At 47.8% G+C, this 24,821-nt stretch overlaps 1 protein-coding gene across 1 annotated transcript in view; it reads left to right on the forward strand.

The window, feature by feature from the left end:
* The window catches only part of LOC135981576 (disintegrin and metalloproteinase domain-containing protein 32-like), a 59,200-nt gene that overhangs the window by 25,999 nt on the left and 8,380 nt on the right, over window positions 1-24,821 (forward strand). Inside the window, exons 13-19 of the mRNA XM_065584718.1 lie at window positions 5,331-5,420; window positions 6,455-6,653; window positions 8,929-9,034; window positions 11,954-12,137; window positions 12,444-12,524; window positions 12,932-13,040; window positions 14,295-14,451. Of these exons, the coding sequence (XP_065440790.1) occupies window positions 5,331-5,420; window positions 6,455-6,653; window positions 8,929-9,034; window positions 11,954-12,137; window positions 12,444-12,524; window positions 12,932-13,040; window positions 14,295-14,451 (926 nt within the window). The remainder of the gene's footprint in view (window positions 1-5,330; window positions 5,421-6,454; window positions 6,654-8,928; window positions 9,035-11,953; window positions 12,138-12,443; window positions 12,525-12,931; window positions 13,041-14,294; window positions 14,452-24,821) is intronic.

Below are 24,821 nucleotides of genomic sequence, written 5' to 3' on the forward strand. Positions count from 1 at the left end.
GCCTTTGGCAGCTATACTTCTGTGGCACAGCTCCAGGAACCACCTCTACAGGCATACCCTTCCTTCACCTCATCTGTCTCCTCTCTGAAATGTTAAGACAAGTGTCCATCTCAATGTATCTACAAGGTACTGTGTACTATAGGTCCAATCCAGGGAAGCACTTAAACATGTGCTTAACTTTAAAAATATGAAAAAAGTCAATGAAACTACTCATATAATTAAAGTTAAACACTTGGTTAAGTACTTTGTTGGCTCAGATCAGAGAGCTCAGCAGCTTGCAGGATTAAGCCCCATAAAAGCCCTAGGAAATGAATTATACAAAAAAATTCATTGTGAAAACAGTTAAGAACACTATATGCTGGTTTTCTATCACACCCTTCACCAATCTACTCCCTCCCAACAAAACATTCCTCCCTCCATAAACACACACCCTAACTCTACTACAATTAGTATACACCAGAGACCATCTACCACAATGTTATCTGCCCCTTCTTGGGATGACAGCCTTCCATTACCTCCATTACTAATCTACTCCTTCCCAACACAAAAATATACTATATTAGACATTCACAACTAATAGCATTGAGATGGGGAAGTTCCATAAAAGGATGTGTACAGAAGGGGAGGTTGAGGAGATAGAGTTAAGGTTGCGATCCATGATCTGTGGTGTATGGCAGTTGTGATGAAGATAAAATGTGTGCCTATGGGTAGAAGAGTAGAGGATATGTACTGTAAAGTGACTTTTAATTTCCTTTTGTGTTTTTGTATTATGTGTGTAACAACCATAACTGTTTTTATATACTAATAATATTTGGTTTGATACTGGTAGGTCAGCAAATGTTCTCCGGCACTAAAGTTTTGAAACAGTACAGTGACTTTCTGCTTATTTTAGAGACAGTAGCCTCTCTGTAGTTAAGGTTGGAGCTATTGCACCATTCTATTATAAACCCCTCCTAACTTCACCAAAACTTAAACCAGTCTAGCTGAAATTGCTTGGTAAACTGGGTGCAAGCAAACAATATGTGTTTTAATACTGCCAAATGTAAATGTACACATCAAGGAACAAAGAATGTAAGCCATACTTACAGTATGGGGGACTCTATCCTGCAAAGCAGTGATTCTGAAAATGATTTGGGGTCCTGGTGAATCAGCTAAACATGAACTCCCAGTGCGATACTGTGGCCAAAAGGGCTAATGTAGTACTTGAATTTATAAACGGGAATCTCTAGTGGGAATAGAGAGATTATTTTACCTTGTATTTAGTCCTGGTGTGACCACTACTGGGATACTGTGTCCAATTCTGGCGTTGACAATTCAAGAAGGATGTTGATAATTGGAGAGGGTTCAGAGAAGAGCCAAGAGAATGATTAAAGGATTGAAAAACATGCCTTATAGTGATAGTCTCAAAGAGCTCCATCTATTTAGCTTAACAAAGAGAAGGTTCAAGGGTGACTTGATTGCAGCCTATAAGTACCCACATGGGTAACAAATATTTAATAATGGGCTCTTCAGTCTGGAAGACAATGGCTGGAAGTTGGAGCCAGCTAAATTTAGATTGGAAATAAGGCACATATTTTTAACAATGAGGATAATTAACCATTGGAATATGTAGCGGGGCGGTCACCCCACTCCGGTATGGCAGGGGTTAAAAACTGCCCTGGGAAAGGGCTGCCCCAGGGAGCCAATTAGGAGCGGGTTTGAGACAGCCAATCAGGGCCGGGCTGGGAGTATAAGAGTCACAGTCTCTCTCCAGCCTTGGACGGAGAAGGACCTAGCTGCCTGGGAGCACAGGGTACCTGACGCAGAGCAGTGCTGGGGAAAGGCAAGAGGAGTTGGGGAGCTCCAGGCCGAGGCCTTGGTTAGGGCCGAAGCAGGGATGGGCTACAGAGGTGTACCCTAGGGATAGGCAGAGGCAGTTGGTCCTACCCCCTTGCCAGTGATGAACGGCCATTAAAGACTGCAGTCAGCCCCAGTGAGAGGGGGCTAGATGATGACTGGCAGTAGCCACTGAGGCAAGATGGTCTTAGAGGGTTGGGGGTTCCCCTGGGAGGGGAGACCCAGAGTGTGGGGGTACTGCTGGGGCAGAACCCCGAGGTAAAGGGGCACCAGGGTCCAGGAGGGACGTGGGGGTCTGAAGCAGGTGAGCCACTAGCTGCCAGAGGGCGCTCCAAGGCTGGAAAAGAGCTAATTGCCAGGACGACCAGCAGGAGGTGCCACATCGGTGAGTCTTTTGACCTTGCTACAGAATAACTTACCAAAAGTGACGGTGGATTTTCTTATCACTGACCATTTAAAAATCAATATTGGATATTTTTTCTAAAAGGTTTGCTGTAGTTCAAACAGGAAATATATTGGGAATTTCTATAGCCTGTGTTATGCAGGAGGTGTTGTAATAATTGGGCCTACAAATTAAAACTTACCTTATTTGTGGACTCAACTGTGAGAAGTGAAAGTTCATAAAATGTAATAATACCTATAACAAAATATTGTTAGAAAAATGTGTAAAAGGAGACAGAATGACTAAATTAGTTGAAACAAGCCTATTAAAGGACTGTGTTAAGATCATGTCTGGCAAACAAGAGAAGTGTGGAACCGGAAAGTAATGAACAAAAATTGGAGTGTCAGAAATTAGGCCTAATTGATATGTTGAATAAAGAGAAGATGAGCTATTCTGCCTATCACTCCCTTTTGGGGTCCCTAGAAGAAGAGACTTTGGGCAAAGAATCAGGCTGTTTGTCAACCACTGCTGGCTGGGAGATGGGAAAACTGGAAGGAGCGAGCCTCACCATCATGGTCAAACACATACAGTCTATGGAGGACTGTTGCAAGAGCCAGATTGATCATGGTTGATAGCATCACACTAGGCATTGTATAGTGAAGTTCCCAGATCCCAAATTAGTTGAAACAAGCCTATTAAAGGACTGTGTTAAGATCATGTCTGGCAAACAAGAGAAGTGTGGAACCGGAAAGTAATGAACAAAAATTGGAGTGTCAGAAATTAGGCCTAATTGATATGTTGAATAAAGAGAAGATGAGCTATTCTGCCTATCACTCCCTTTTGGGGTCCCTAGAAGAAGAGACTTTGGGCAAAGAATCAGGCTGTTTGTCAACCACTGCTGGCTGGGAGATGGGAAAACTGGAAGGAGCGAGCCTCACCATCATGGTCAAACACATACAGTCTATGGAGGACTGTTGCAAGAGCCAGATTGATCATGGTTGATAGCATCACACTAGGCATTGTATAGTGAAGTTCCCAGATCTGTCTCAGTAATGCGAATCCATGAATCTCTGGGGTGGCCTCATGGATTGCGCAAGGTAGGCCAGGATGTGCACCCCTTCATGTATCGATGGAGAGTTTGAGAACACCGTGTGCTGGGGTGTTTTTGTCCATTCTGGTGTCTTGGCCGAAGAGCATGCAGTGTTGCTTTTGAATATAATGAGCTATTGAAGGAAGGCCGAATCTCTGTGAGATTGTGACATTTCACACAAACCACTTTGTACTTGGATTTGGCTCAGACAGCACATATGGAATGCCTCTAGCTCAGAGGTGGGCAAACTACTGCCCTCAGGCCACATCCGGCCTGTGGGACTGTTCTGCCCGGCCCCTGAGCTCCTGCCCTGGGAGGCTAGCCCCCAGCCCCTCCCCTGCTCTTCCCCCTCCCCCGCAACCTCAGCTCACTGCGCCATGGGTGCAATGCTCTGGGCGGCGGGGCTGCGAGCTCCTGGGGCAATGCAGTTGCAGAGCTCCGCTTGATCCAGTGCTCTGTGCTGCGCAGTGCGTGGCTAGCTCCAGCCAGGTGACATGGCTGTAGCACTGCCAGCCACCGGTGCTCCAGGCAGCGTGGTACGGGGGCAGGGAGTGGAGGAGGGGGGTTGGATAGAAGGCTGAGGAGTTCGGGCGGTGGTCAGGGGCCAGGGGTGTGGATATGGGTGGGGGCGGTCAGAAGGTGGGGAACAGGGGGGTTGAATGGGGGCAGGGGTTCCAGAGGCGGTCAGGGAGAAGGGGTGGTTGGATGGGGCAGCAGAGGGCAGTCAGGGGTGGGGGTTCCAGGGGCAGTCAGGGGACAGGGAGAAGGGGGGGTGTATGGGGCAGGGGTCCTGGGGGAGGCAGTCAAGAAGGAGGGGGGGTTGGATGGGGCGGTGAGGAGCAGTGATGGGGGGCAGTTAGGGGCGGGGGGTCTGGGGGCGGTCAGGGAGAAGAGATGGTTGGATGGGGCAGGGGTCCCAGGGGGCAGTCAGGAAGGAAGAGGGGGCTTGGATGGAGCAGTTAGGGGCAGGGGGTCTGGGGGTGGTCAGGGGACAGAGAGCAGGATGGGTGGATGGGGCAGGAGTCCTGGCCGGGGGCGAGAAGCAGGGTGGGGTCAGATAGGGGTCAGGGGCCAGGCCATACCTGGCTGTTTGGGGAGGCACAGCCTCCCCTAACTGGCCCTCCATACAATTTCTGAAACCCGATGCGGTCCTCAGGCCTAAAAGTTTGCCTGCCCCCGCTCTAGCTGCTCCAAGTCTTCCCGCAAGAGGCTCCAGGTTTCTGACCTATATAGCAATACAGGTAGTACACAGATTTGATAAATCCTGAACTTTGTCTCAGTGCAATGATATTTTTACATCCATAATTGAGACCTGGATTCCATACAGGAGGTGGCAAGACCTATTTGTCAAATAATGTCTGGTTCGCGGTGACTGTTTGAACTCCGCTTGTAGTCTAGATAGATGAACTCATCGGCGCTTTCCATGTTGTGCTTCAGTACGGGAATTAAAATACCACTGTGGCCTCAAGTGCAGACGTTAAAATGTCAACTTTGGAACTGCTACTACTACTAATACTTCCAGAAGCCTTCTGCCAAAGCTTAGTTACCTCAGATATCTGGGTCCTTGGCATTATTCAGTAAGCCATGAGCTGAGGCTTTGGGAACTTCCTCCAAACTGCCCCCTTGAGAATGTTTTTGAAATGCCTCCTGTCAGAAAGGGACTTTTAATTAACTTCTTTCCTTGGGGGAAAAAAGAGACTTCCATTTCCAGAGTCACCAAACTGGTATCTTTTGCCAGGATTAAAATGTGGTATATTCTAAAACAGTGGTTCTCAAACTTTTTTACTGGTGACCCCTTTCATATAGCAAGCCTTTGAGTGCGACCCCCCCACCTTATAAATTAAAAACACTTTTTTATATATTTAACCCATTATAAATGCTGGAGGCAAAGCGGGGCTTGGGGTGGAGATTGACAGCTCGCAACCCGCCATGTAATAACCTTGCAACTCCCTGAGGGGTCCCAACCCCCAATTTGCGAACCCCTGTTCTAAAATCTATAATGTTTCTATGGTTTATTTTCAGGAATGTCTATGGAATCAGTGTTGCCGACACACCTGTAAATTTAGACGAGACATCAAATGTATCAGTGGAGATTGTTGTTGGAAATGTAGGGTAAGCTATAAATTCTGAGTGATCAGAACATAACACATTTTCTAACTATAACCCACATATCTAACAATAGCCCCGATACTTAATGCTTAACTTTAAGTATGTGAATAATCCAGTTCAATACTTAGGAGTATTTAGGATTGCGGAAAATTGTGCATACTATATATTATTGCTTACTATACTTACGTACAGAAAGAACCAGAGAACAAGTCACTCTTGACATATCAAGCTATCTAAAATATTGTCAAAATTATATTGATAATTCAAGGCAATATTGTAAATGAGACCTGACGGAAGCAGTTGTATAAACACATACTTAATACTCTATCTGAGCACTTCCAATAAAAGTGCACATGCCATAGGAGTTAAGCAGAGGCCAATGACTCAAATGACCAAACAGGAAGCGGATCTTCACTTTGTATCATGGGATCAGCTTTTTGTTATTCAAGTCATCAAACAAAAACTTGTTTTTAAAAACAAAAAGCTGAAAGGCTTAGCTCTCTTATGTTTTTAAAAAAAGTGTTTCTAGTTGTTAGGTTTTCCTGTTATGTTGACTAATCAGTATAAATATCAAATATTTTGATTTGCATAAATTCTGTTCCTTAGTAGTTATAATTAGAGCTGATTGGAAAAATGTCAATGAAACCATTTTCAGTCAGAGAGTGCAGTTCTGTCAAAGTCTAAATGCTTTGAAAGATCATGTAAATTTTGTCTAAATTTAAAGAGAAAACAAGGGAAAAGAATTCTGACAATATAATTTCAATTCTTTGTCTTTAATATTTTTATTTGATATATTATGTAATATTAAAATAAAAATTGTGAAATCAAAATGAAACATTTAGATCAACTTTAAATGATTTCCCCCATGCTATTTTCTTTCATAGAGAAATTTGAAGTGTGGGGGGTGTTGTTCCTAATCAGAAGACAGGTATCAGAATCTTGAAATCCTTTGCAAATCTCCATCCTCCACACAGCTCTAGTTATAACCTTTCTATATATCATGAACCGGCCCCCTATTTCTGTTTTTTTTCTACTAGTTTGTGCAAAAGGGTACATTATGTAGAAGCACTAGCGAAGATGATTGTGATCTAATAGAGTACTGCAATGGTTCCTCTGCACACTGTACACCTGACTTCTGGGTCATGGATGGGCACCCATGCAACCGTAATACAGCCTATTGTTTCAAAGGAGTGTGCCAAACTGCTGATAAACAGTGTAAAAAACTCTTTGGTAAAGGTAATAATGATAGTTATTTGTTTCCAAAATATAATTCTAGTGAATGCTATTATCAATGTTTCTACCTTATGAAGGTGGATAATTATTATTTGTCACAGACGACATAACTAAGCACAGATACTTGAGGCAACTTGCGTGGACGCACTGTGGTTTTCTGGATAAGACTTGGGTTTATGGCATCAAAGATCTGGGTTTTGTTCACAGCTTAGCCACAAACTTTCTAGCTAACTTTGAGTATTTCCCTTAACCTTTTTATGCTTCAGTGACTACATGGGTAAAATATGGATAACTATATTTTATTCCTCTGGTGGTGCTGTGAAGCCTGCCTGCATAAAATACATGTATGTAGTGCAGAGATTTATTAAGACCAGTCAGTGTAAAAGGTGAGACTAGAACTCATGACTACCTGAATCCTAGCAGCCTGCTCATTCCCCTAAGTCCAGAGGGCATTTTGGTTGGGGGGAGTGAAGAGGAGATAATGGCGCTGGTATTTTGGTGTGAAGAGTTTTTGTTTTTTTTAACCATGTCATGGACTTTCTAAAATCATTTGTAAAGTTGCTTTGGTTGGTTTGGAGCAATTAGAAGGCCTGGTTAATTCACTGTGAAGCTAATTTAGTTTCAGAAACTTGCTATGGATACTCCAAGTTAGCCTGTAAATTAGAATTTAGCAACATTTCCTATTATGTATGTGACTGAACAGAATTTCTAGTGGCCTTAACTGTTATCATACACCCACATTTTATGAAGATTAGAAAGATGCATACCACACATTAAGGCTATCATGGAAAGTGTTTTGCAGCCATAACTATAGCAGTTGCTGTAAACATTATTATATTAGCAAAAACAACGATTAGTCCTTGTGGCATCTTAAAGACTAACACATTTATTTGGGCGTAAGCTTTCGTGGGCTAGAATCCACTTCATCAGATGAATGGAGTGGAAAATACAGGAGCAGGTATAAATACACGAAAAGATGGGAGTTGCCTTACCAAGTGTGAGGTCAGTCTAACGAGACAATTCGATTAACATAGGATACCAAGGGAGGAAAAATAACGTTTGTAGTGGTAATGAGAGTGGCCCATTTCAAACAGTTGACAAGAAAGTGTGAGTAACAGGGGAAAATTAGTAGGGGGGAAATTAGGTTTAGGTTTTGAAATGACCCAACCACTCCCAGTCTTTATTCAGGCCTAATCTGATGGTGTCCAGTTTGCAAATTAATTCCAGTTCTGCAGTTGGAGTCTGTTTTTGACGTTTTGTTGTTGAAGAATTGCCATTTTTAGGTCTGTTATTGAGTGATCAGGGAGACTGAAGTGTTCTCCTACTGTTTTTTGAATGTTATAATTCCTGATGTCAGATTTGTGTCCATTTATTCTTTTGCGTAGAGACTGTCCAGTTTGGCCAGTGTACATGGAAGAGGGGCATTGCTGGCACATGATGGCGTATATCGCATTGGTAGATGTGCAGGTGAATGAGGCTTATATTAGTAAGCCTAATGAGATGATCTGATGGGTCTTTGCCATCCTTGTCCAGGCTGATCTGGTTCATAAAATGCTGTCAACCTGCAGCTACAAGGCCCCTTACTTCATCAGAGACAGGTTATTTACTCCTGGTGTATGGAATAAAAGATGCTTCATGCCAACTCTGGTGCTAACAACCGGAGCCCTCTCCTTGCCCCTAACTGGAACACATTACAGGTTCCACATGTGGACCGCCATATCTTCTGTTTAATAGGAAAGCTCTATACCTATTCCTTTAACTCCAGAAACAACGTACACACGTTTTAGACACATTTCCAACGGTTGTCAAACACTCTCAGTACCACACCTGACACATATACCTTCCTATGGTAGAGCACAGGATTGGCTTTAGAGGTTCTGCTGATCTAGGTAAATAAATACCTCTACCAGTCTATAGTCACCCAAATAAACAATTACTGAACATTTTTCTACCACTAATTTTTGCTGCGCTAGGCAATTGCCTGTTCTGCCTGTTTTTTGATGTCAGCCTTGTCAGAGCATTTTGGGACTAATGAAAAAGAGAAGGTTGCCCACTTGTTCTAGGAGGAGGCCATAACTGAATAGCTGTGAAGGAAGCCCAAGTTTGTCTTGTAGCAACCCTGTGTCTGTGACCAGCAAACTAGACTAGACAGTGCACCTGAAGACATTGCAGAGAACAATTCTGCACTGGCATGTGCTAGATGTTCCAACAAAGCATTTCCCAATTCTGACTACTGTAAGTCTATTACGAAATCTAATCAATGTTATTGTATTTGTAGCTTCAAAAAGTGGCTCTCTCGCATGTTATGAAGAAATTAATGGTCAAAAGGATAGGATGGGACACTGCGGCTCCACTCAGGCGGGTTACCAGACTTGCGAATGGAAGTATGTTTTGACAAATAGAAATGTCTCCCTATAGGAGTAGTACAAGATGAAGCATGACATCTTGGCTGATTGTGTTGAAAGTAACTCGGGATTTTGAAAATTTTTAGCGGGTTTGTTTCTGAACTTTGCTTCTGTACACTAGAGTTCAGAAACAAAGTGGTTAAAAAAATAAAAGTAATTTTTCCTGTGTTACAGTGTTTGCCGGTGATCTTTAAATTGCCTACTTTCCTTTGGCATATTGGCACTGGACTGTGACATGCTAGATTGCTGGTCTATTTCATCTGCCATACTAGGTAGCAGTGAAATTACTGGATGATGTTACTGTAATAAGAGAAATTCTCATACAAGCATCATGATCAAAATGTTCTCTAATGTCTTCTTACCCAACCAGCATACCATCATATGGAGAAACTGTCCAAAAGAATTAGGCAGGGTGGAGGAATTCGACTGCAGCTTGATTGCCAGTTGACGTTCCACCACTACTGCCCAAAAGGAGCAGGCAGTAGCTTGCTTGCCCAGTGGCAGATTACCAGTATGCTGATTTAGGCTTTTAGGCCCAGATCCTCAAAGGTATTTAGATACCTAACGCCCATTGTTATCAGTGCCTAAATACCTTTGAGGATCTGTATGGTCTTCTCCACTCAGAGACGTTATTTAATTGAAAACCATGGCATCTTTTAAGTATATGTAAACAGCTGCTGGCCTGTTTTCCCAGCTCAGGAAGAGCTCACTGCCATCCCCACATCTTTTTCGGGGCACAGCTTTACTCTTTAGCAGAAAACTCAGGCAAAGTATCAAACCAAAACAGTTTCTCTGCCCACCATAGGCTACAGCTCCCACATGCTTTTTCCCCACTTGGTTCTCTCAGTACTGAAAGGAGGACACACATGCACTTTAGTCCCTCTGCTTCAGGGTCTATTGCAGGAGCCTCTCTCCCACCTGCAGCTCCTCTTCAGCTGAGCCACTTGCTGGTTTTATAATCATTTGCTTCCTTCCAGCAGGGTCTGAAAATTGAACAGGGCTGGCCAGCCCCAGTCTTCTTGGACCCTAATGGGGCAAGGCACCCTGTTACACAGTATACTTTTGCTGACCTATTCTGTTCTTCTATAGGGTTTATACTTTAGGTCTACCTAGTATCCCGTCTGACAAAGCCTAGGCAGAGGGAGAACTAAGATGACTGTTTATTAAGCAAAATGTCCTTGTTTTACTGTTAGCTCCTTCTCTCTGTTTGCTTCAGTAGAAATCTAGATTGTGATCCCTCTAGGGCAGATAATATCTTTTTAACTTGTTTGTACAGTGTCTAGCATAATAGGGTTCTCATTCTCAAATGGGGGCATTAATGCTATCGTAATACAAATAGTAAATAACAATCCCATTGATTATTGTCATCCCAGCATGGTTCAGAAATTCCTATTTTGTGTAGATTCTCTTCACTTGCCAGGCATTTCAGTTCACCTATTTTTGCCTTTATGATAAATGCTTTGATATACAAACATTTGGAGTCTATATACTTTAAACTTTACATTTCCTCTTGCCCTACAGAAATTAAAATTGAAGCAAAAACTATTAACTTGAAACTGGAATGTTTTATTGTTGATAAAATACTTTCAAAAGACGCTTTAAAACTTTTTTAAAAATCTGCTTCTAAATTAATTTTGATGGGCTCTGAGGGGTGCAATTTATTTTAATTTAAAAATGTTATCTCCACTATCTAGTCCTGTGGGCAAAACAAACAAACAAACAAATTAATCAGACAACTGGCTGCATAAAAAAAATCACAAACTGACCACTAACTCCATACCATGATAAAAAAGCAAGGAAGTGAAAAACGTTATTCCTAACCAAAGTGACCCGAAGAGTCCTTGCAAATGTAACCACTTTATTTCAAGCAGAGTAGATTGGTGGACTTTGCAGCATTCCCTGAAGAGTCAAGACTAACAAATTTTACTCCTGGGGAAATTCTGCACCACTGCACATGCGCAAAATTTATGTCCCCACACAGATTTATTTGTTTCCCTGCAGAAAAATGACTTTCTGATGGGGAAGCAAAGGGAGCCACAAGAGTGGTCATGCAGCCCTCCCCAGCTGTATGTTTCGGGTGCCCAGGGAACTGGTAGAGAGTGGCCTGTGCTCCCCAGTGCCATGCTGGAGCTTCCATATTTATTTGACAAATAAAATTTACAGAATTTTAAAATATTGTGCTTGGCATTTTTTTTTTTTTGGCACAGAAGTAAAATTCAGGCTTCATTGAGCCAACACAGGAAACAAATTCCAGCATTGTGGTCCCTCTAGTAAGAACAGCCTGTCCTCAGTCAGTGATATATAAATCTAGGACTTCTGGCAAGAAAATATCAGCTGTCATTGTGGTATTATGTGGGAAGAAGTGTTCTCTCAGGTGTCCCTCTGGTTTTGCCACAGTATCGGGATGCTTTGGGAAGGTGCTTCACATGGAGGAGGAGCCTAGACACTAATTTTTTAAAACCCTTTTTTTACTGTGCATGGAATATTTCACATGTGCAACAGTCTCTGTGTTTTATATATGTCATAGCAGTACTTCTTTAAGTAATACATGGGGAATGAAATTTAATAATGGGCTCTTCAATCTAGCACACAAAGGTGTAACAAAATCCAATGGCTGGAAGTTGAAATAGTCAAATTCTGGCTGGAAATATGGCACACATTTTTAACAGTAAGGGTAATTAACCATTGAAACAACTTACCAAGCTTGAGGTGGATTCTCCAAGCTTGGTGTTTTGCATCAAGGGACCAAAGCAAACCTAAGGGATCCCAAAAATTGAGCCCTCTGTACAGAGTATAGTTATCCCTTCTCACAGAAATTATGGTATGCTTGAATATTTAATATTTTGAACTGTTATATGCCAAATATGTAATTTTAATTTTCTTCTCATATGTTTGTAGGGATCTCCAGTGTGGGAAGTTAATTTGTCAATATCCGAGTAATAGACCATTCATTAAGGAAAAGGCTGCTGTCATTTATGCTAGGGTGCAGAATTCCTTATGCATAACTTTAGATTATATGAAGGGGCCTCAAGTGAAGGATCCAATGTTGGTGAAGGATGGTACTCTCTGTGGTAAGCAAAAGGTAACAAATCTTTTTTTAAACTGTTAGCAATGTAAATGTTTTCCATGTAAACATACACTTTTTAGAAGTTGCTAGTAATATTGGAGCAATGATGAGCCGCACTGGCTTACTGAGTTATAAAATTAACTGTTTTGTCCCCTGATTTACTCTAAACTAGCCAAGAACTATTTCCAAATATTTTGAGATAAAATAGGATCTGGTAAACAGCTTTCTGCTCTTAAACAGCCTGAAAAGGACCATCAAACATAGAGAATTTTTTTCTATGCTTTCTGTTGACCTTGAATTGTATGTATGTTTGGCTTTTAGATTTGTATGAACCAGAAATGTGTAGATGCTGCTGTCCTGAAATACAACTGTGATGTAAAGAAAAAATGCAATGACCATGGAGTAAGTAACAGCACGTTATTATTATTATAATATTGTTTAGATTAATGATATTTTGGATTTGCAGATATTTTCCTTATAAATTGCCAACTGAAAAAGCAACTTTGGGCTGACACTTAGCATGCAAAGTCTTCGTGCCATGGCTAATTGGTTTGGTTTTTCCTGATACTTAGAGTCATATTCTTGGTTTTCTTTCTAGACAATAGTCTGTGGTACTTTATATTTGATGTGTTTTCTGAAACAGACAGTTGATTAGTTTTTAAGAATTGAGAATTTGGTTATAAAGAAGAGAGATCTTGAAGTAAAACGGTTTCCTAAAAGCATGTGTAATGGGATTTCCCCATATTTTGAGACTTCCAGCTACAAAGTATAAAAAGTAATTAAACAGGATTTCCCCCCTTTTATTTCAGGTGTGCAACAACAGAGGAAATTGTCACTGTAGGTCTGGCTGGCTGCCACCAGATTGCAAAATCTCATCAAAAGGATATGGAGGGAGTATTGACAGTACTTTCAAAAGTGGTTAGTTATCTTGGGAAATTCTGTACCCTGTGTTGGTTTTTTCCCAGTGAAACATTTAAGAAAATAAGAATGGCCATACTGGGTCAGACCAATCATCCAGCTAGCCCAGTATCCTGTCATCCAACAGTGGCCAGTGCCAGATGCTTCAGAGGGAGTAAACAGAACAAGACAGTATATCGAGTGCTCCATCCCTGTCGTCCAGTCTCAGCTTCTGGCAATCAGGTTCATGAACACCCAGAGCATGAGGTTGCATCACTGACCATCTTGGCTAACAGCCATTGATGGAGCTATTCTCCAGGATCCTACCTAATTCTCTTTTGAACCCAAATATACGAGTTCCCCAGGTAGACAGTGCGTAGTGTGAAGAAGTACTTCCTTATGTTTGTTTTAAACCTGATGCTTATTAATTTCATTGCGTGACCCTGGTTCATGTGTTATGTGAAGAGATAAATAACACTTCCTTCTTCGCTTTCTCCACACTATTCATGATTTTATAGAGCTCTATCTTATCTCTCTTAGACATCTCTTTTCTAAGCTGAACAGTCCCAGTCCTTTTAACCTCTCCTCCTATGGAAGCTGTTCCATACCCCGAATCATTTTTATTGCCCTTTTCTGTACTTTTCCTTCACTAAAAAGGAAAAAATATCTGAAATATATACCATGGAACAGTTAAGAGTTTGCGTTATAAGGGGAAATACATAAAATGAGGTTCTACATCTTAAATGTGAAAAAGAAAAGTTTAATACTATTATTTCTTTTTATTATATTACTTTAATCGTATGGATAACAGCATTTTAATAAACAAATTGCTATTGGATACAAGAAAGTGATCATGTATTGTACTATCTTGATTAGATACAGTCAACTGGCTGTTATATTTTAATATTGTTTAATCTAAGACATGTTAAGTGATTTTGTTGATCATAGCTGTGCTAATGCATTTCAATCCTATAATGCAATAGTGTGTTGTTCTGGTCCTGAACTACTTTTGAATACCAGCTGGCAATTGTACTATGTTTTGAACATTATGTGCAATCATTCCTTAAAGTATCAAAGTAACTTGCTTGTTCACAGCATCCTTTTTCAAAGTGTGACAGTTTGGGAAATCTCATGTTTGCAGGTTTCAGGTGTGTCTGCTATAGTCACATTTTTGTTCCATTCCTTTCTATCACTAACAGGTAAATACAGGATAATATCTCCTCTGGTTGGAGACCCCTAAATCATAAAGATCTGTGATATTTCTTTCCTTGCTAGATGCAATCATTGACAGACTTCACCGGAACACTTTGAAGAACTGGCTTCTGCTAAGTTTCTGTCTCTTTCTGCCTGTCCTTGTTTGTTCTATCATCATGATTATAAAACGAAATGAATTGAATAGATGCTGCACTAAGGAAGAATCACAAGTTGATGAGTAAGTTTATTTTGTTCACCTATCTAATTCTAACCTTTCTTTTAGGGATCTGGAATCTTCCCGGGCACTGGGGAAGGTGGTGAGTTCATGAGCAAGACCATAGGAGTGGAATAGTTGAGTGGTGCTGTAATGTGCACACTTGTTGTGATGCCTCCTCATGGCTGGGTCTAGAGATCAGCTCTCATTAGGTCTAGGACCTCCTTCCATTGCTCATTTGGCCCGTGGTAGCTCCAGCTCTCTTTTTGTGACTCAGCCTTCCGGCCAGATCACTATAGTCTTCCTCTTCCAGGGGTATCAAAGTCCCACTGGACAAACTGTCTATCTGAAGTCTCAGGCAGTATTCTGATCCACTTCTTTGGTACTTTCCCAGTGGCTGATAGGGGAACCTGTGCCTGCCCACTACTTCGGATCCCACCCAGGGACTCTATGCCCAGCAACCACAGTCTGCTCAAACTCCGACCCAGTTGCTGTTCCCATGGATTCCCTCCTCCCTCTCTTCTCAATCTTCTGGACCATCTCTTGGTTAACACTGGTACTTCGTCCACTCCCCCATGCCTACCTAACTCCTCCCATCTTCTTGCCAAAGTCTGTAGTCCAAGGCAGGATTCCAGGACTTAGAGCTTGTCTACACTACAGGGGAAATTCGATCTAAGCTATGCAATTTGAGTTACGTGAATAGCGTAACTCAAATTGAGTTAGCTTAGATCTACTTACCGCGGGGTCCACGCTACGCAATGTTGACGGGAGACGCTCTCCCATTGACTCCCCCTACTCTTCTCGATCTGGTGGAGTACAGAAGTCGACGGGAGAGCGATCTGCAGTCGATTTAGCGGGTCTTCACTAGACCCGCTAAACCGACCGCCGATGCATCCATGGCCGCTCATAGGTAAGTGTAGACAAGCCCTTACTCTCCCAATAGAACTCCTTCTTGTACCTAGCCAACTTGCCCGTCTCTAGAGAGTGACTTAAGAGCTCCTCCTTGCAGCCCTCTTCTCGTACTTCCAACTTCCTCTCTTTCCAAGGCCTTGTCTACACTACAAAGTTTTGTCGGCAAAAGTTATGCCGCTTTAATTAAAACCGCTGTTGCATGTCCACACTAGCTCCTTGTGTCGGCAGAGTGCATTCACACTAACAGCTCTTGCATCACCACAGGGAGCAGTGCACTGTGGTAACTATCCCACTATGCAATTGGCTGCAGGGTGCTTTGGGAAGGGTTTGCAATGCCTCATGGGGCAGGTGCAGCATCACGTGATGCAGGTTTCTCAATCCCATTGTTCCAGGGGCAGCCTAGTAGATTGTCAGGTGCTTTTTCAACTGAAATGTGTGGGGGAGGGAGAGGAGAATGGCGTGCCTGGGGTGGGGGAGACAGCAGGCTGACTGACCTATTCTGAACCTCTCCACAGCAGCCTGCTCTGCCTGCCTATGGTTCTGTGATTCTCTCAGAGTTCTCCCACAGTCTCCTCAGCTGCTGGGAGCGGCATCCTGAGCAGCTCTGTAACCTTTCTGTGCTGAGGAATGCCAAAGCAGCACAGCATTTTCTTTCTCTTCTCTCCCCTCATCCCTCCCTCCCCCCCCCCCCCCCCCCGTGCACACTGACTGGAAGATTTTTCCCCAGCAGCAACCGCTGGGTTGGCCTGGGCGCCCCCTGGCGACCCGCCACCCCCTCAGTTCCTTCTTACCGCTAGTGACGGTGGCTGGAACTTCCCTTAGCTCTTGTTCAGCAAACTCGTTCTTTCTCTGGTTGTATATAGTTAGTTAGGTTGTGTTCTTAGTATAGAGATTGTTGGGGGTTCTCTCCCCCCCCCCCTTCCACAGCTCCCCGGAACTATGGCATGCCGCAGTCCCCGGGTTTTAAAAACTGTGGCCTGTGTGAAGCGCATGCCGAAGAGTGATCTGCACTCATGTTTACGGTGCTTGGGGGAGACCCATCAAAAAGATCGCTGCAAGATCTGCCGCGAATTCCATCCTAGAACTCTTAAAGGGAACAGCGGCTCACAGTGATCCTCCTGGAGGCAGCTCTACGCCCCCACTCCGACCTGGGTTCAGGGGACCTGACCTCTAATGCGTCATCCTCGACACGGAGCGCCCCAGCACTGTCATCAAGCTCAGCGCTGAGAAAGGACTCCTCCCAAGACACTCGGCACCAACATGGCTCCCCCCAGGGCCTGTCTGATAGTAGGCACCGTTCCCACTTGCTGGTGCCTCAATAGAAGAAGAAGCCAGACAATCGCTCCCCTCTGGCTAAACCAAGAAACGTGAGACCCCAGGTGGGCCACTCTTCTGGATCCCCTGCCAGGGCCAGTCGAGTCTGGCCTTGGTCTCCGGTGCCGACACAGCAGCTACAGCTCCCGTCGACACCAAAAGCTTATCAGGCTGCTTGGAACCTCCTACATCTAACGGTACCGTTCTTGCCCGCCAGGAGGGAGGAACCTTCAACGCCGGCGGACCCGCCCCATCCTCCAGTGCAGTGGAAGGGGAAGCCGGCTATGATGTTGAGGCATTTCCCCTCGCCATGCCTCTTGGCACCAACTTATTCAGACAGAGAGCCTACCCGCTCCCCGAGCTCTTGACATTCGAGGTACCGACCATTCGAGGTGGTCTTCAGTCTCAGAGACCTCGGAGTCAGAGTCCGACTCCTATTGCTCTGAGAGGAGCAGAAGTCACAGATCGTGGTCTGGGAGAGAAGGAGAGAGCCCCAGGCGTGGCCTACACAGTGGCAGAACCCGCCTCAGTGGTCCTTCAGGACCCCTTGGGCCTTTCACCAAGGACAGGGAGGAACCCAGGGTCACCGCTCCGCGATGTCTTCCGTGGCCTCAGCCACCTTCGTTCCGCTATCCGCTGCATACCTGCCTTTGGCGCCTGTAGTCCTGACACCTCCGCCTCTGGCACCATCCTGTGAGAGCTCAACAAGTTCATGAAGAAACTCAGGTTCTTCTTCGAGTGCTTGCTCATATCCATTCCATTAGGTGTGTGCGCGCCGCGTGCACGATCGTCGGAAGATTTTTACCCTAGCAACACCGGCGGGTCGGCTGTGGAGCCCCCTAGAGTGGCGCCTTCATGGCGCTGAATATATACCCCAGCCGACCCGGCGCCCCCTCAGTTCCTTCTTACCGCCCCTGACGGTCGTTGGAACTGTGGAGCGCTGCTTAGCTGTTCTCCACTCTCCCTAGCTTATATTGTTGTATCATAGTTATAGTTATAGTTATAGTTATAGTGTTTGTAGTAAATTAGTTAAGTAGTTTTAAAGTTGTTCTAAGTAGTCCAGGGGATTAAGGGGGTCGTCTCCCCCCTTTCTCCCCCGGCCGCGGGGCCGGGCTCATGCCCAACGCTCCCGGCTTCAAGCTGTGCGCCTCCTGCGCTAAGCCTATGCCCACGAGCGACCCGCACAACTCCTGTCTGAAGTGCCTGGGAGAGTCCCACCAAACAGATAAGTGCAAGATCTGTAAGGCCTTCCGACCAAGGACCAAGAAGGAGCGGGACTTTCGGCTCAGGCAACTCCTGATGGAGGCGGCACTTAGCCCGGACACTCCTTCCACGGGCAAGGCCCCGGCGCCTAGCACCTCGGTGCGCAGTGCCCCGGCGGCACCGGCTATGACGACCACGCGAGTGGCGTCAGACAAGCCTCCCCGGCACCGGACCTCGTCGGCACCGCAAGCACAGCAAGTGCCTCGGCGCCGGTCATTATCCCCGGGGCATAAAAAAGCCCATAAGACGGGGACATTCGTGCCGAAGACGCCGGCTCCCCCAGTGCCGGGGGTAGAGCCGCGTCCGCCGGTGGAGCAACGAAAACAGGTGCCTCCAGCACCGTCGACTCCGGCGCCGAGGCCGTTGAGTCCGGTGCAAATAGCGTCTCCTCCCAGGCCGGCGGTGATACAGTGTCTCCCGTCGACTCCAGAGACCTTCGCGGCGGCGAGAGACTTAATAGCTCTCACGGAGCCGGCACCGCCTCAACCACCGGCACCGACTGCACCGTTGACGCGCACGGTCCAGTCGAGGGGGAAGCCTGCCTTGATGCGCCCGCCATCACAAGGGCTGGAACCTCGGCACCGATCCAGGTCCCGAAGCAGGTCCCCACGCCGCTCGCAGTCCCGGCACCGAACATCGTCTCGGCACCGGTCGTACTCGCGGCCAAGATCTTCTTCGCGGCACCGCTCTTCGTCTCGGCACCGATATGATCGTCGGCACCGATCAACGTCGAGACGTAGCTCTCGGCACCGCTACGGTCGACGCTCGACGTCGAGGGGTCGCTCCCGGCACCGGGCATACTCCAGGTCCTCGTCGAGGTCCAGATCCGACTCCCGGCACCGGCGAGGTCATCGGCACCGGTCGCGGTCCCGGCACCGATCGCCGGCACCGCGCAGAGATAGATCATCTCCGGACCGGCACCGTGCACCGCAGCCCACGGGGATCGTTTCATCTCTCTCGGCACCGCCATGGCCGTCAAGATCGGTGTCTCGCTCCTCAGAGGACCTGTCGAGATCGGCATACCCCCCTCAAGGGCAGGCCGAGGAACGAAACTTCGGCCATTGGCAGGAGATGGCAGAGGACCACTCTCATGGACCATCTCACTGGTCGTTTTGGACCCCGTGGGCGTACCACCAGGAGCAAGGGGCTCCAATACCATCGACCTCTCGCTCGGGTCACTCGGTCAGAAGGGCCCCAGAATCCACCATCTCTCGGCCTCCGCCAGGAGGCATGGAGGCTTCCGTGTCCACGCCACCCGACACCATGGACCCAAGTGCAGGTGATGCTCCGGCCCAAGAGCAGGGGGATCACGACCCCCCCTTGGATCCGGTACCACCGGAGGCATCCTCTTCCTCCTCTCCGGATGAGGCAGTGGCGGGCACTTCATGTACGGGTCCCCCTCCGATAGATCTTCGGGCTCACCAGGACCTCCTGCGTAGGATGGCCCGTAATATGGACCTGCAGGCGGAGGAGATAGTGGAGGTGCACGACCCGATCGTGAATATCCTTGGAGCGGATGCCCCATCGAGGGTGGCGTTACCCCTGATCCGCACGATCCAAACGAATGCGGATACGATATGGCAAACTCCTGCCTCTATTCCACCCACAGCGAGAGGGGTGGAAAGGAAATACTTTGTCCCGTCTAAGGACTATGGGTACTTGTATACCCACCCCCAGCCGTGTTCACTGGTGGTAGAATCAGTGAATGCACGAGAGCGCCACGGCCAGCAGGCTGCAGCGCCTAAATCAAAAGAGGCTAAGCGGCTCGATCTGTTTGGCCGTAAGGTTTACTCAGCCGGAGGGCTACAACTTAGAGCGGCGAACCAACAGGCGCTACTGAGCCGCTACAATTTCAACTCCTGGAACTCTATGGGGAAGTTTAAGGAGTTGATTCCCCAAGAGTCCAGGGAAGAGTTTGGAGCCATGGTAGAGGAGGGCAAGAAGGTGGCTCGGACCTCCTTGCAGGCCTCCTTGGACATTGCAGACTCAGCTGCGAGAACCCTGGCTTCGGGTATCGCTATGCGCAGGATCTCCTGGCTTCAGGTTTCGGGTTTGCCTCCGGAACTGCAGCAAACCCTACAAGATCTGCCCTTTGAGGGTCATGGATTGTTCTCGGATAAGACGGACTCTCGCCTGCAGAGCCTCAAGGACTCGAGAACAATCATGCGCTCCCTGGGGATGCATGTTGTGGGCCCTCAGCGCAGGCCATTTAGGCCGCAGCCTCAGCGCTTCTACCCCCCCCCCCCCCCCCGCCTCGTCAGAGACAGGACTCGGCCCGGAGGCGAGGGCGAGGTGGTAGAAGAAGGTGGACCGGCCCTCAACCTGGTCAGAACCAGGGGCCACCTAGACCACCTTCAGGCCCCAGGCAGAACTTTTGAAGGTGCGGTCGAGGACGGCGCCCCAGTCATCTCCCAGGATCCAGCCCCCTCCTTTCGGGATCGCCTCTCCCACTTCCACCGTGCTTGGTCCCTTATAACTTCGGACCGTTGGGTCCTCCGCACGGTGGACAGGGGATACGCTATCCAGTTCTCTTCTATTCCCCCCTCTTCCCCCCCTTCCCCGTCCCTCTTCAGGGACCCTTCTCACGAGCAACTTCTTATACAGGAAGTTTCTACGCTCCTCGCCATGGGGGCCATAGAGGAGGTTCCAGTGGAATTAAGGGGCAGGGGATTTTATTCCCGCTACTTCCTCATTCCCAAGTCCAAAGGAGGTCTGCGACCCATCTTGGACTTGCGCGGACTCAACAAATTCGTAGTAAAGTTGAAGTTCCGCATGGTCTCTTTGGGAGCCATTATCCCTTCCCTCGATCCTGGAGACTGGTTCGCCGCCCTCGACATGAAAGACGCATACTTTCACATTGCTATTTACCCGCCTCACAGACGTTTCCTGCGATTCGTGGTAAACAGGGTGCATTACCAATTTGCAGTCCTTCCCTTCGGCCTATCCTCAGCCCCACGGGTGTTCACAAAATGTATGGCTGTCGTGGCAGCGTACCTCCGTCGGCAAGGGATACAGGTGTTCCCGTACCTAGACGACTGGCTGGTACGCGGTCGCACCAAAGAACAAGTTCGCGATCACGTCCACATAATAGTGCGCACATTCAACAAGTTGGGTATCCTACTCAACAAGGACAAATCCACTCTAGAACCTACCCAGAGAATAGAATTCATCGGTGCGGTTCTAGACTCCAGACGCGCACAAGCCATCCTGCCAGACAATCGCTTTTGCACCATCGCGAGCCTCATCCAAGGACTCAAAGCCTTCCCAACTACCACGGTGAGGTCGTGCCTTACTCTGCTGGGTCACATGGCTTCCTGCACGTACGTAACCAGGCATGCCAGACTTCGGCTTCGCCCACTCCAGACCTGGGTGTCATCAATATACCGCCCACATCGGGACAGCCTGAATATGGTGGTCACAATCCCGAACTCGGTCCTGACCTCCCTCACATGGTGGCTAGATCACAGTGTGGTTTGCGAAGGGATGCCGTTTCACGCCCCACAACCCTCTCTGCACCTGGTCACGGACGCCTCTTCTCTGGGTTGGGGCGCCCATCTCAACGAGCACCATACCCAGGGCCTGTGGACTGCATCCCAGCTAGCCCTGCACATCAATGTTCGGGAACTGATGGCGGTGCGCCTGGCGTGCCAGGCATTTCTCAACCTCCTACGTGGTCGCTGCGTGTTAGTTCTCATCGACAACACCACGGCCATGTTTTACATAAACAAGCAGGGAGGAGCACGTTCGTCAATTCTATGCCAGGAGGCCATTCGCCTGTGGGACTTCTGCATCGCCCACTCAATCCTTCTCACGGCATCGTTCCTCCCTGGAGTCCAGAACACTCTGGCGGACCGACTCAGCAGGTCCTTTCAAACACACGAGTGGTCTATCCGTCCGGACATCATACATTCCGTTTTCCAGAAGTGGGGGTTTCCCCAGATAGACCTGTTTGCATCTCGAGACAACAGGAAGTGTCACGTGTTCTGCTCCCTGCAAGGTCGAGCCCCGGGCTCCCTCTCGGACGCGTTTCTCCTTCCCTGGAAGGACCACCTGTTTTATGCCTTCCCTCCGTTTCCTCTCGTCCACAAGGTACTGCTCAAGTTGCGCAGAGACCAGGCACAGGTGATTCTGATCGCCCCAGCGTGGCCGAGACAACATTGGTACACCACGCTGTTGGAACTCTCGGTTCGGACACCGATCCCGCTTCCATTATGCCCGGATCTCATTTCTCAGGACCACGGTCGCCTGCGTCACCCCGACCTGCAATCACTCCACCTCACGGCGTGGCTGCTCCATGGTTCACCCAGGCAGAGCAACAGTGCTCACACTCTGTCCAACAGATTCTGCTGAGCAGTAGGAAGCCCTCAACACGGACCACATACTTGGCCAAGTGGAAGCGATTCTCCTGTTGGTGCGAACAACGAGCCACGTCCCCGTTGCACGCACCTATCCCTCTCATTTTGGAATATCTCCTCTCCCTAAAACAGCAAGGGTTGGCGATATCTTCAATTAGAGTTCACCTGGCCGCTATATCGGCCTTTCATCCAGGGGAACTCGCGTCCTCGGTATTCTCTAACCCGATGGTCGTTAGATTCCTCAAGGGCTTAGACCGGATGTACCCACAACAACGTCAACCCGTTCCGACATGGGACCTCAACCTGGTTCTTTCCAAGCTCACAGGTCATCCATTCGAGCCACTGGCCACCTGTTCGCTTTTGTACCTATCCTGGAAGACAGCCTTCCTCGTAGCCATCACCTCAGCAAGGCGCGTTTCTGAACTCAGGGCGCTTACATCCGAGCCCCCTTACACAGTTTTCCACAGGGATAAAGTGCAGCTTCGTCCACATCCTGCCTTTCTCCCTAAGGTGGTTTCTCCATTTCATATCAACCAGGATATATTTCTCCCGGTCTTTCACCCTAAACCACATGCTACTCGCCAGGATCAACGTTTGCATTCTCTGGACGTACGCAGGGCCCTGGCCTTCTACATTGACCGCACAAGGCCCTTTAGAAAGACGACGCAACTCTTCGTTGCAGTGGCCGACCGAATGAAAGGCTCACCGGTCTCCTCACAACGCCTATCCTCCTGGATTACGTCTTGCATCCGGACTTGCTATGACCTGGCAGGTGTCTCAGCACCGCACCTCACCGCTCACTCCACGAGGGCCCAAGCTTCCTCGACGGCTTTCCTGGCGCAAGTTCCGATCCAGGACATTTGTAGAGCTGCGGTTTGGTCATCAGTCCACACGTTTACAGCCCACTATGCACTAGTGCAGCAGTCCAGGGACGATGCTGCCTTCGGATCAGCGGTTTTGCACACAGCAATGTCTCACTCCGACCCCACCACCTAAGTTGGGCTTGGGAGTCACCTAATGGAATGGATATGAGCAAGCACTCGAAGAAGAAAAGACGGTTACTCACCGTTGTAACTGTTGTTCTTCGAGATGTGTTGCTCATATCCATTCCAAACCCGCCCCCCGTCCCCACTGTCGGAGTAGCCGGCAAGAAGGAACTGAGGGGGCGCCGGGTCGGCTGGGGTATATATTCAGCGCCATGAAGGCGCCACTCTAGGGGGCTCCACAGCCGACCCGCCGGTGTTGCTAGGGTAAAAATCTTCCGACGATCGTGCACGCGGCGCGCACACACCTAATGGAATGGATATGAGCAACACATCTCGAAGAACAACAGTTACAACGGTGAGTAACCGTCTTTTCCGCATGATCTCCCTGGCCTCCATCATCCCTTCACTAGATCCAGCAGACTGGTATGCTGCCCTTGACTTGAAGGATGCGTATTTTCACATCGCAATCGCTCAGAACCACAGGTGGTACCTCAGGTTTGTGGTCAATGGTTCCCACTACCAATTTACTGTTCTCCCGTTCAGCCTGTCAGCAGCACCTTGAGTATTCACCAAGTGCATGGTGATTGTTGCCACTTTTCTGCAGAGGCATCAGGTACAGGTGTTTCCGTACCTTGTCGACTGGCTGATCAAAGGCCGCTCCAGGATGCAAGTGGAAACTCAGGTTGCATTTATCAGAGCCACTTTCGAGAACCTGGGTCTGCTCCTAAACGAAGCAAAATTGACTCTGTCTCCTGTCCAGAGGCTAGAGTTCATAGGGGCAGTACTGGACTCGACCCAAGCCAGGGCATTCCTCCCACAGGTGAGGTTTCAAGCCCTCAATGACATGATCCAGGGAGTCATGCAGTTTCCCACCACTACTGCAAGAAACTGCCTGAAGCTTCTCTGGCACATGGCAGCCTGTACATACGTGGTACGACATGCCAGACTCAGGCTTCGGCCGCTCCAGTCGTGGCTAGCGTCAGTCTATCACCCAGCCTGGGACAGCTTGAACAGGATCGTGACCCTGCCTTGCCCGGTCCTCGATTCCCTCCGGTGGTGGATCGATGCCTTCCAGGTGTGCTCAGGGGTTCCCTTTGCTGCCCCACAGCCACCCCTATTGTTGGTGATGGAAGCATCAGATTTGGGCTGGGGATCTCATTTGGGGGACTGGAGAACTCAAGGCCTCTGCTTGCAAGCAGATCTGTGTCAGAGAGCTGAGAGTGGTGCGCCTGGCATGTCAAACATTCCGCCCTTACCTAACCGGGCAATGTGTATCAGTCATGATGGACAATATGACTGCAATGTTCTATATCAGGGGTGGCCAGCCTGTGGCTCCGGAGCCACATGCGGCTCTTCAGGAGTTTATATGCGGCTCCTTGTACAGGCACCAATTCCAGGGCTGGAGCTACAGGCTCCGACTTTCCAATGTGCTGGGGGGTGCTCACTGCTCAACTCCTGGCTCTGCCACAGACCCTGTCCCCACTTCACCCCTTCCCGTTCCCTCCCCTGAGCCTGCCATGCTCTCGCTCCTCCCCAAGGCCTCCTGTATGCCACGGAACAGCTG

Source organism: Chrysemys picta, chromosome 2, assembly GCF_011386835.1.
Source record: "Chrysemys picta bellii isolate R12L10 chromosome 2, ASM1138683v2, whole genome shotgun sequence".
In the NCBI taxonomy this organism is placed as follows: domain Eukaryota; kingdom Metazoa; phylum Chordata; order Testudines; family Emydidae; genus Chrysemys; species Chrysemys picta.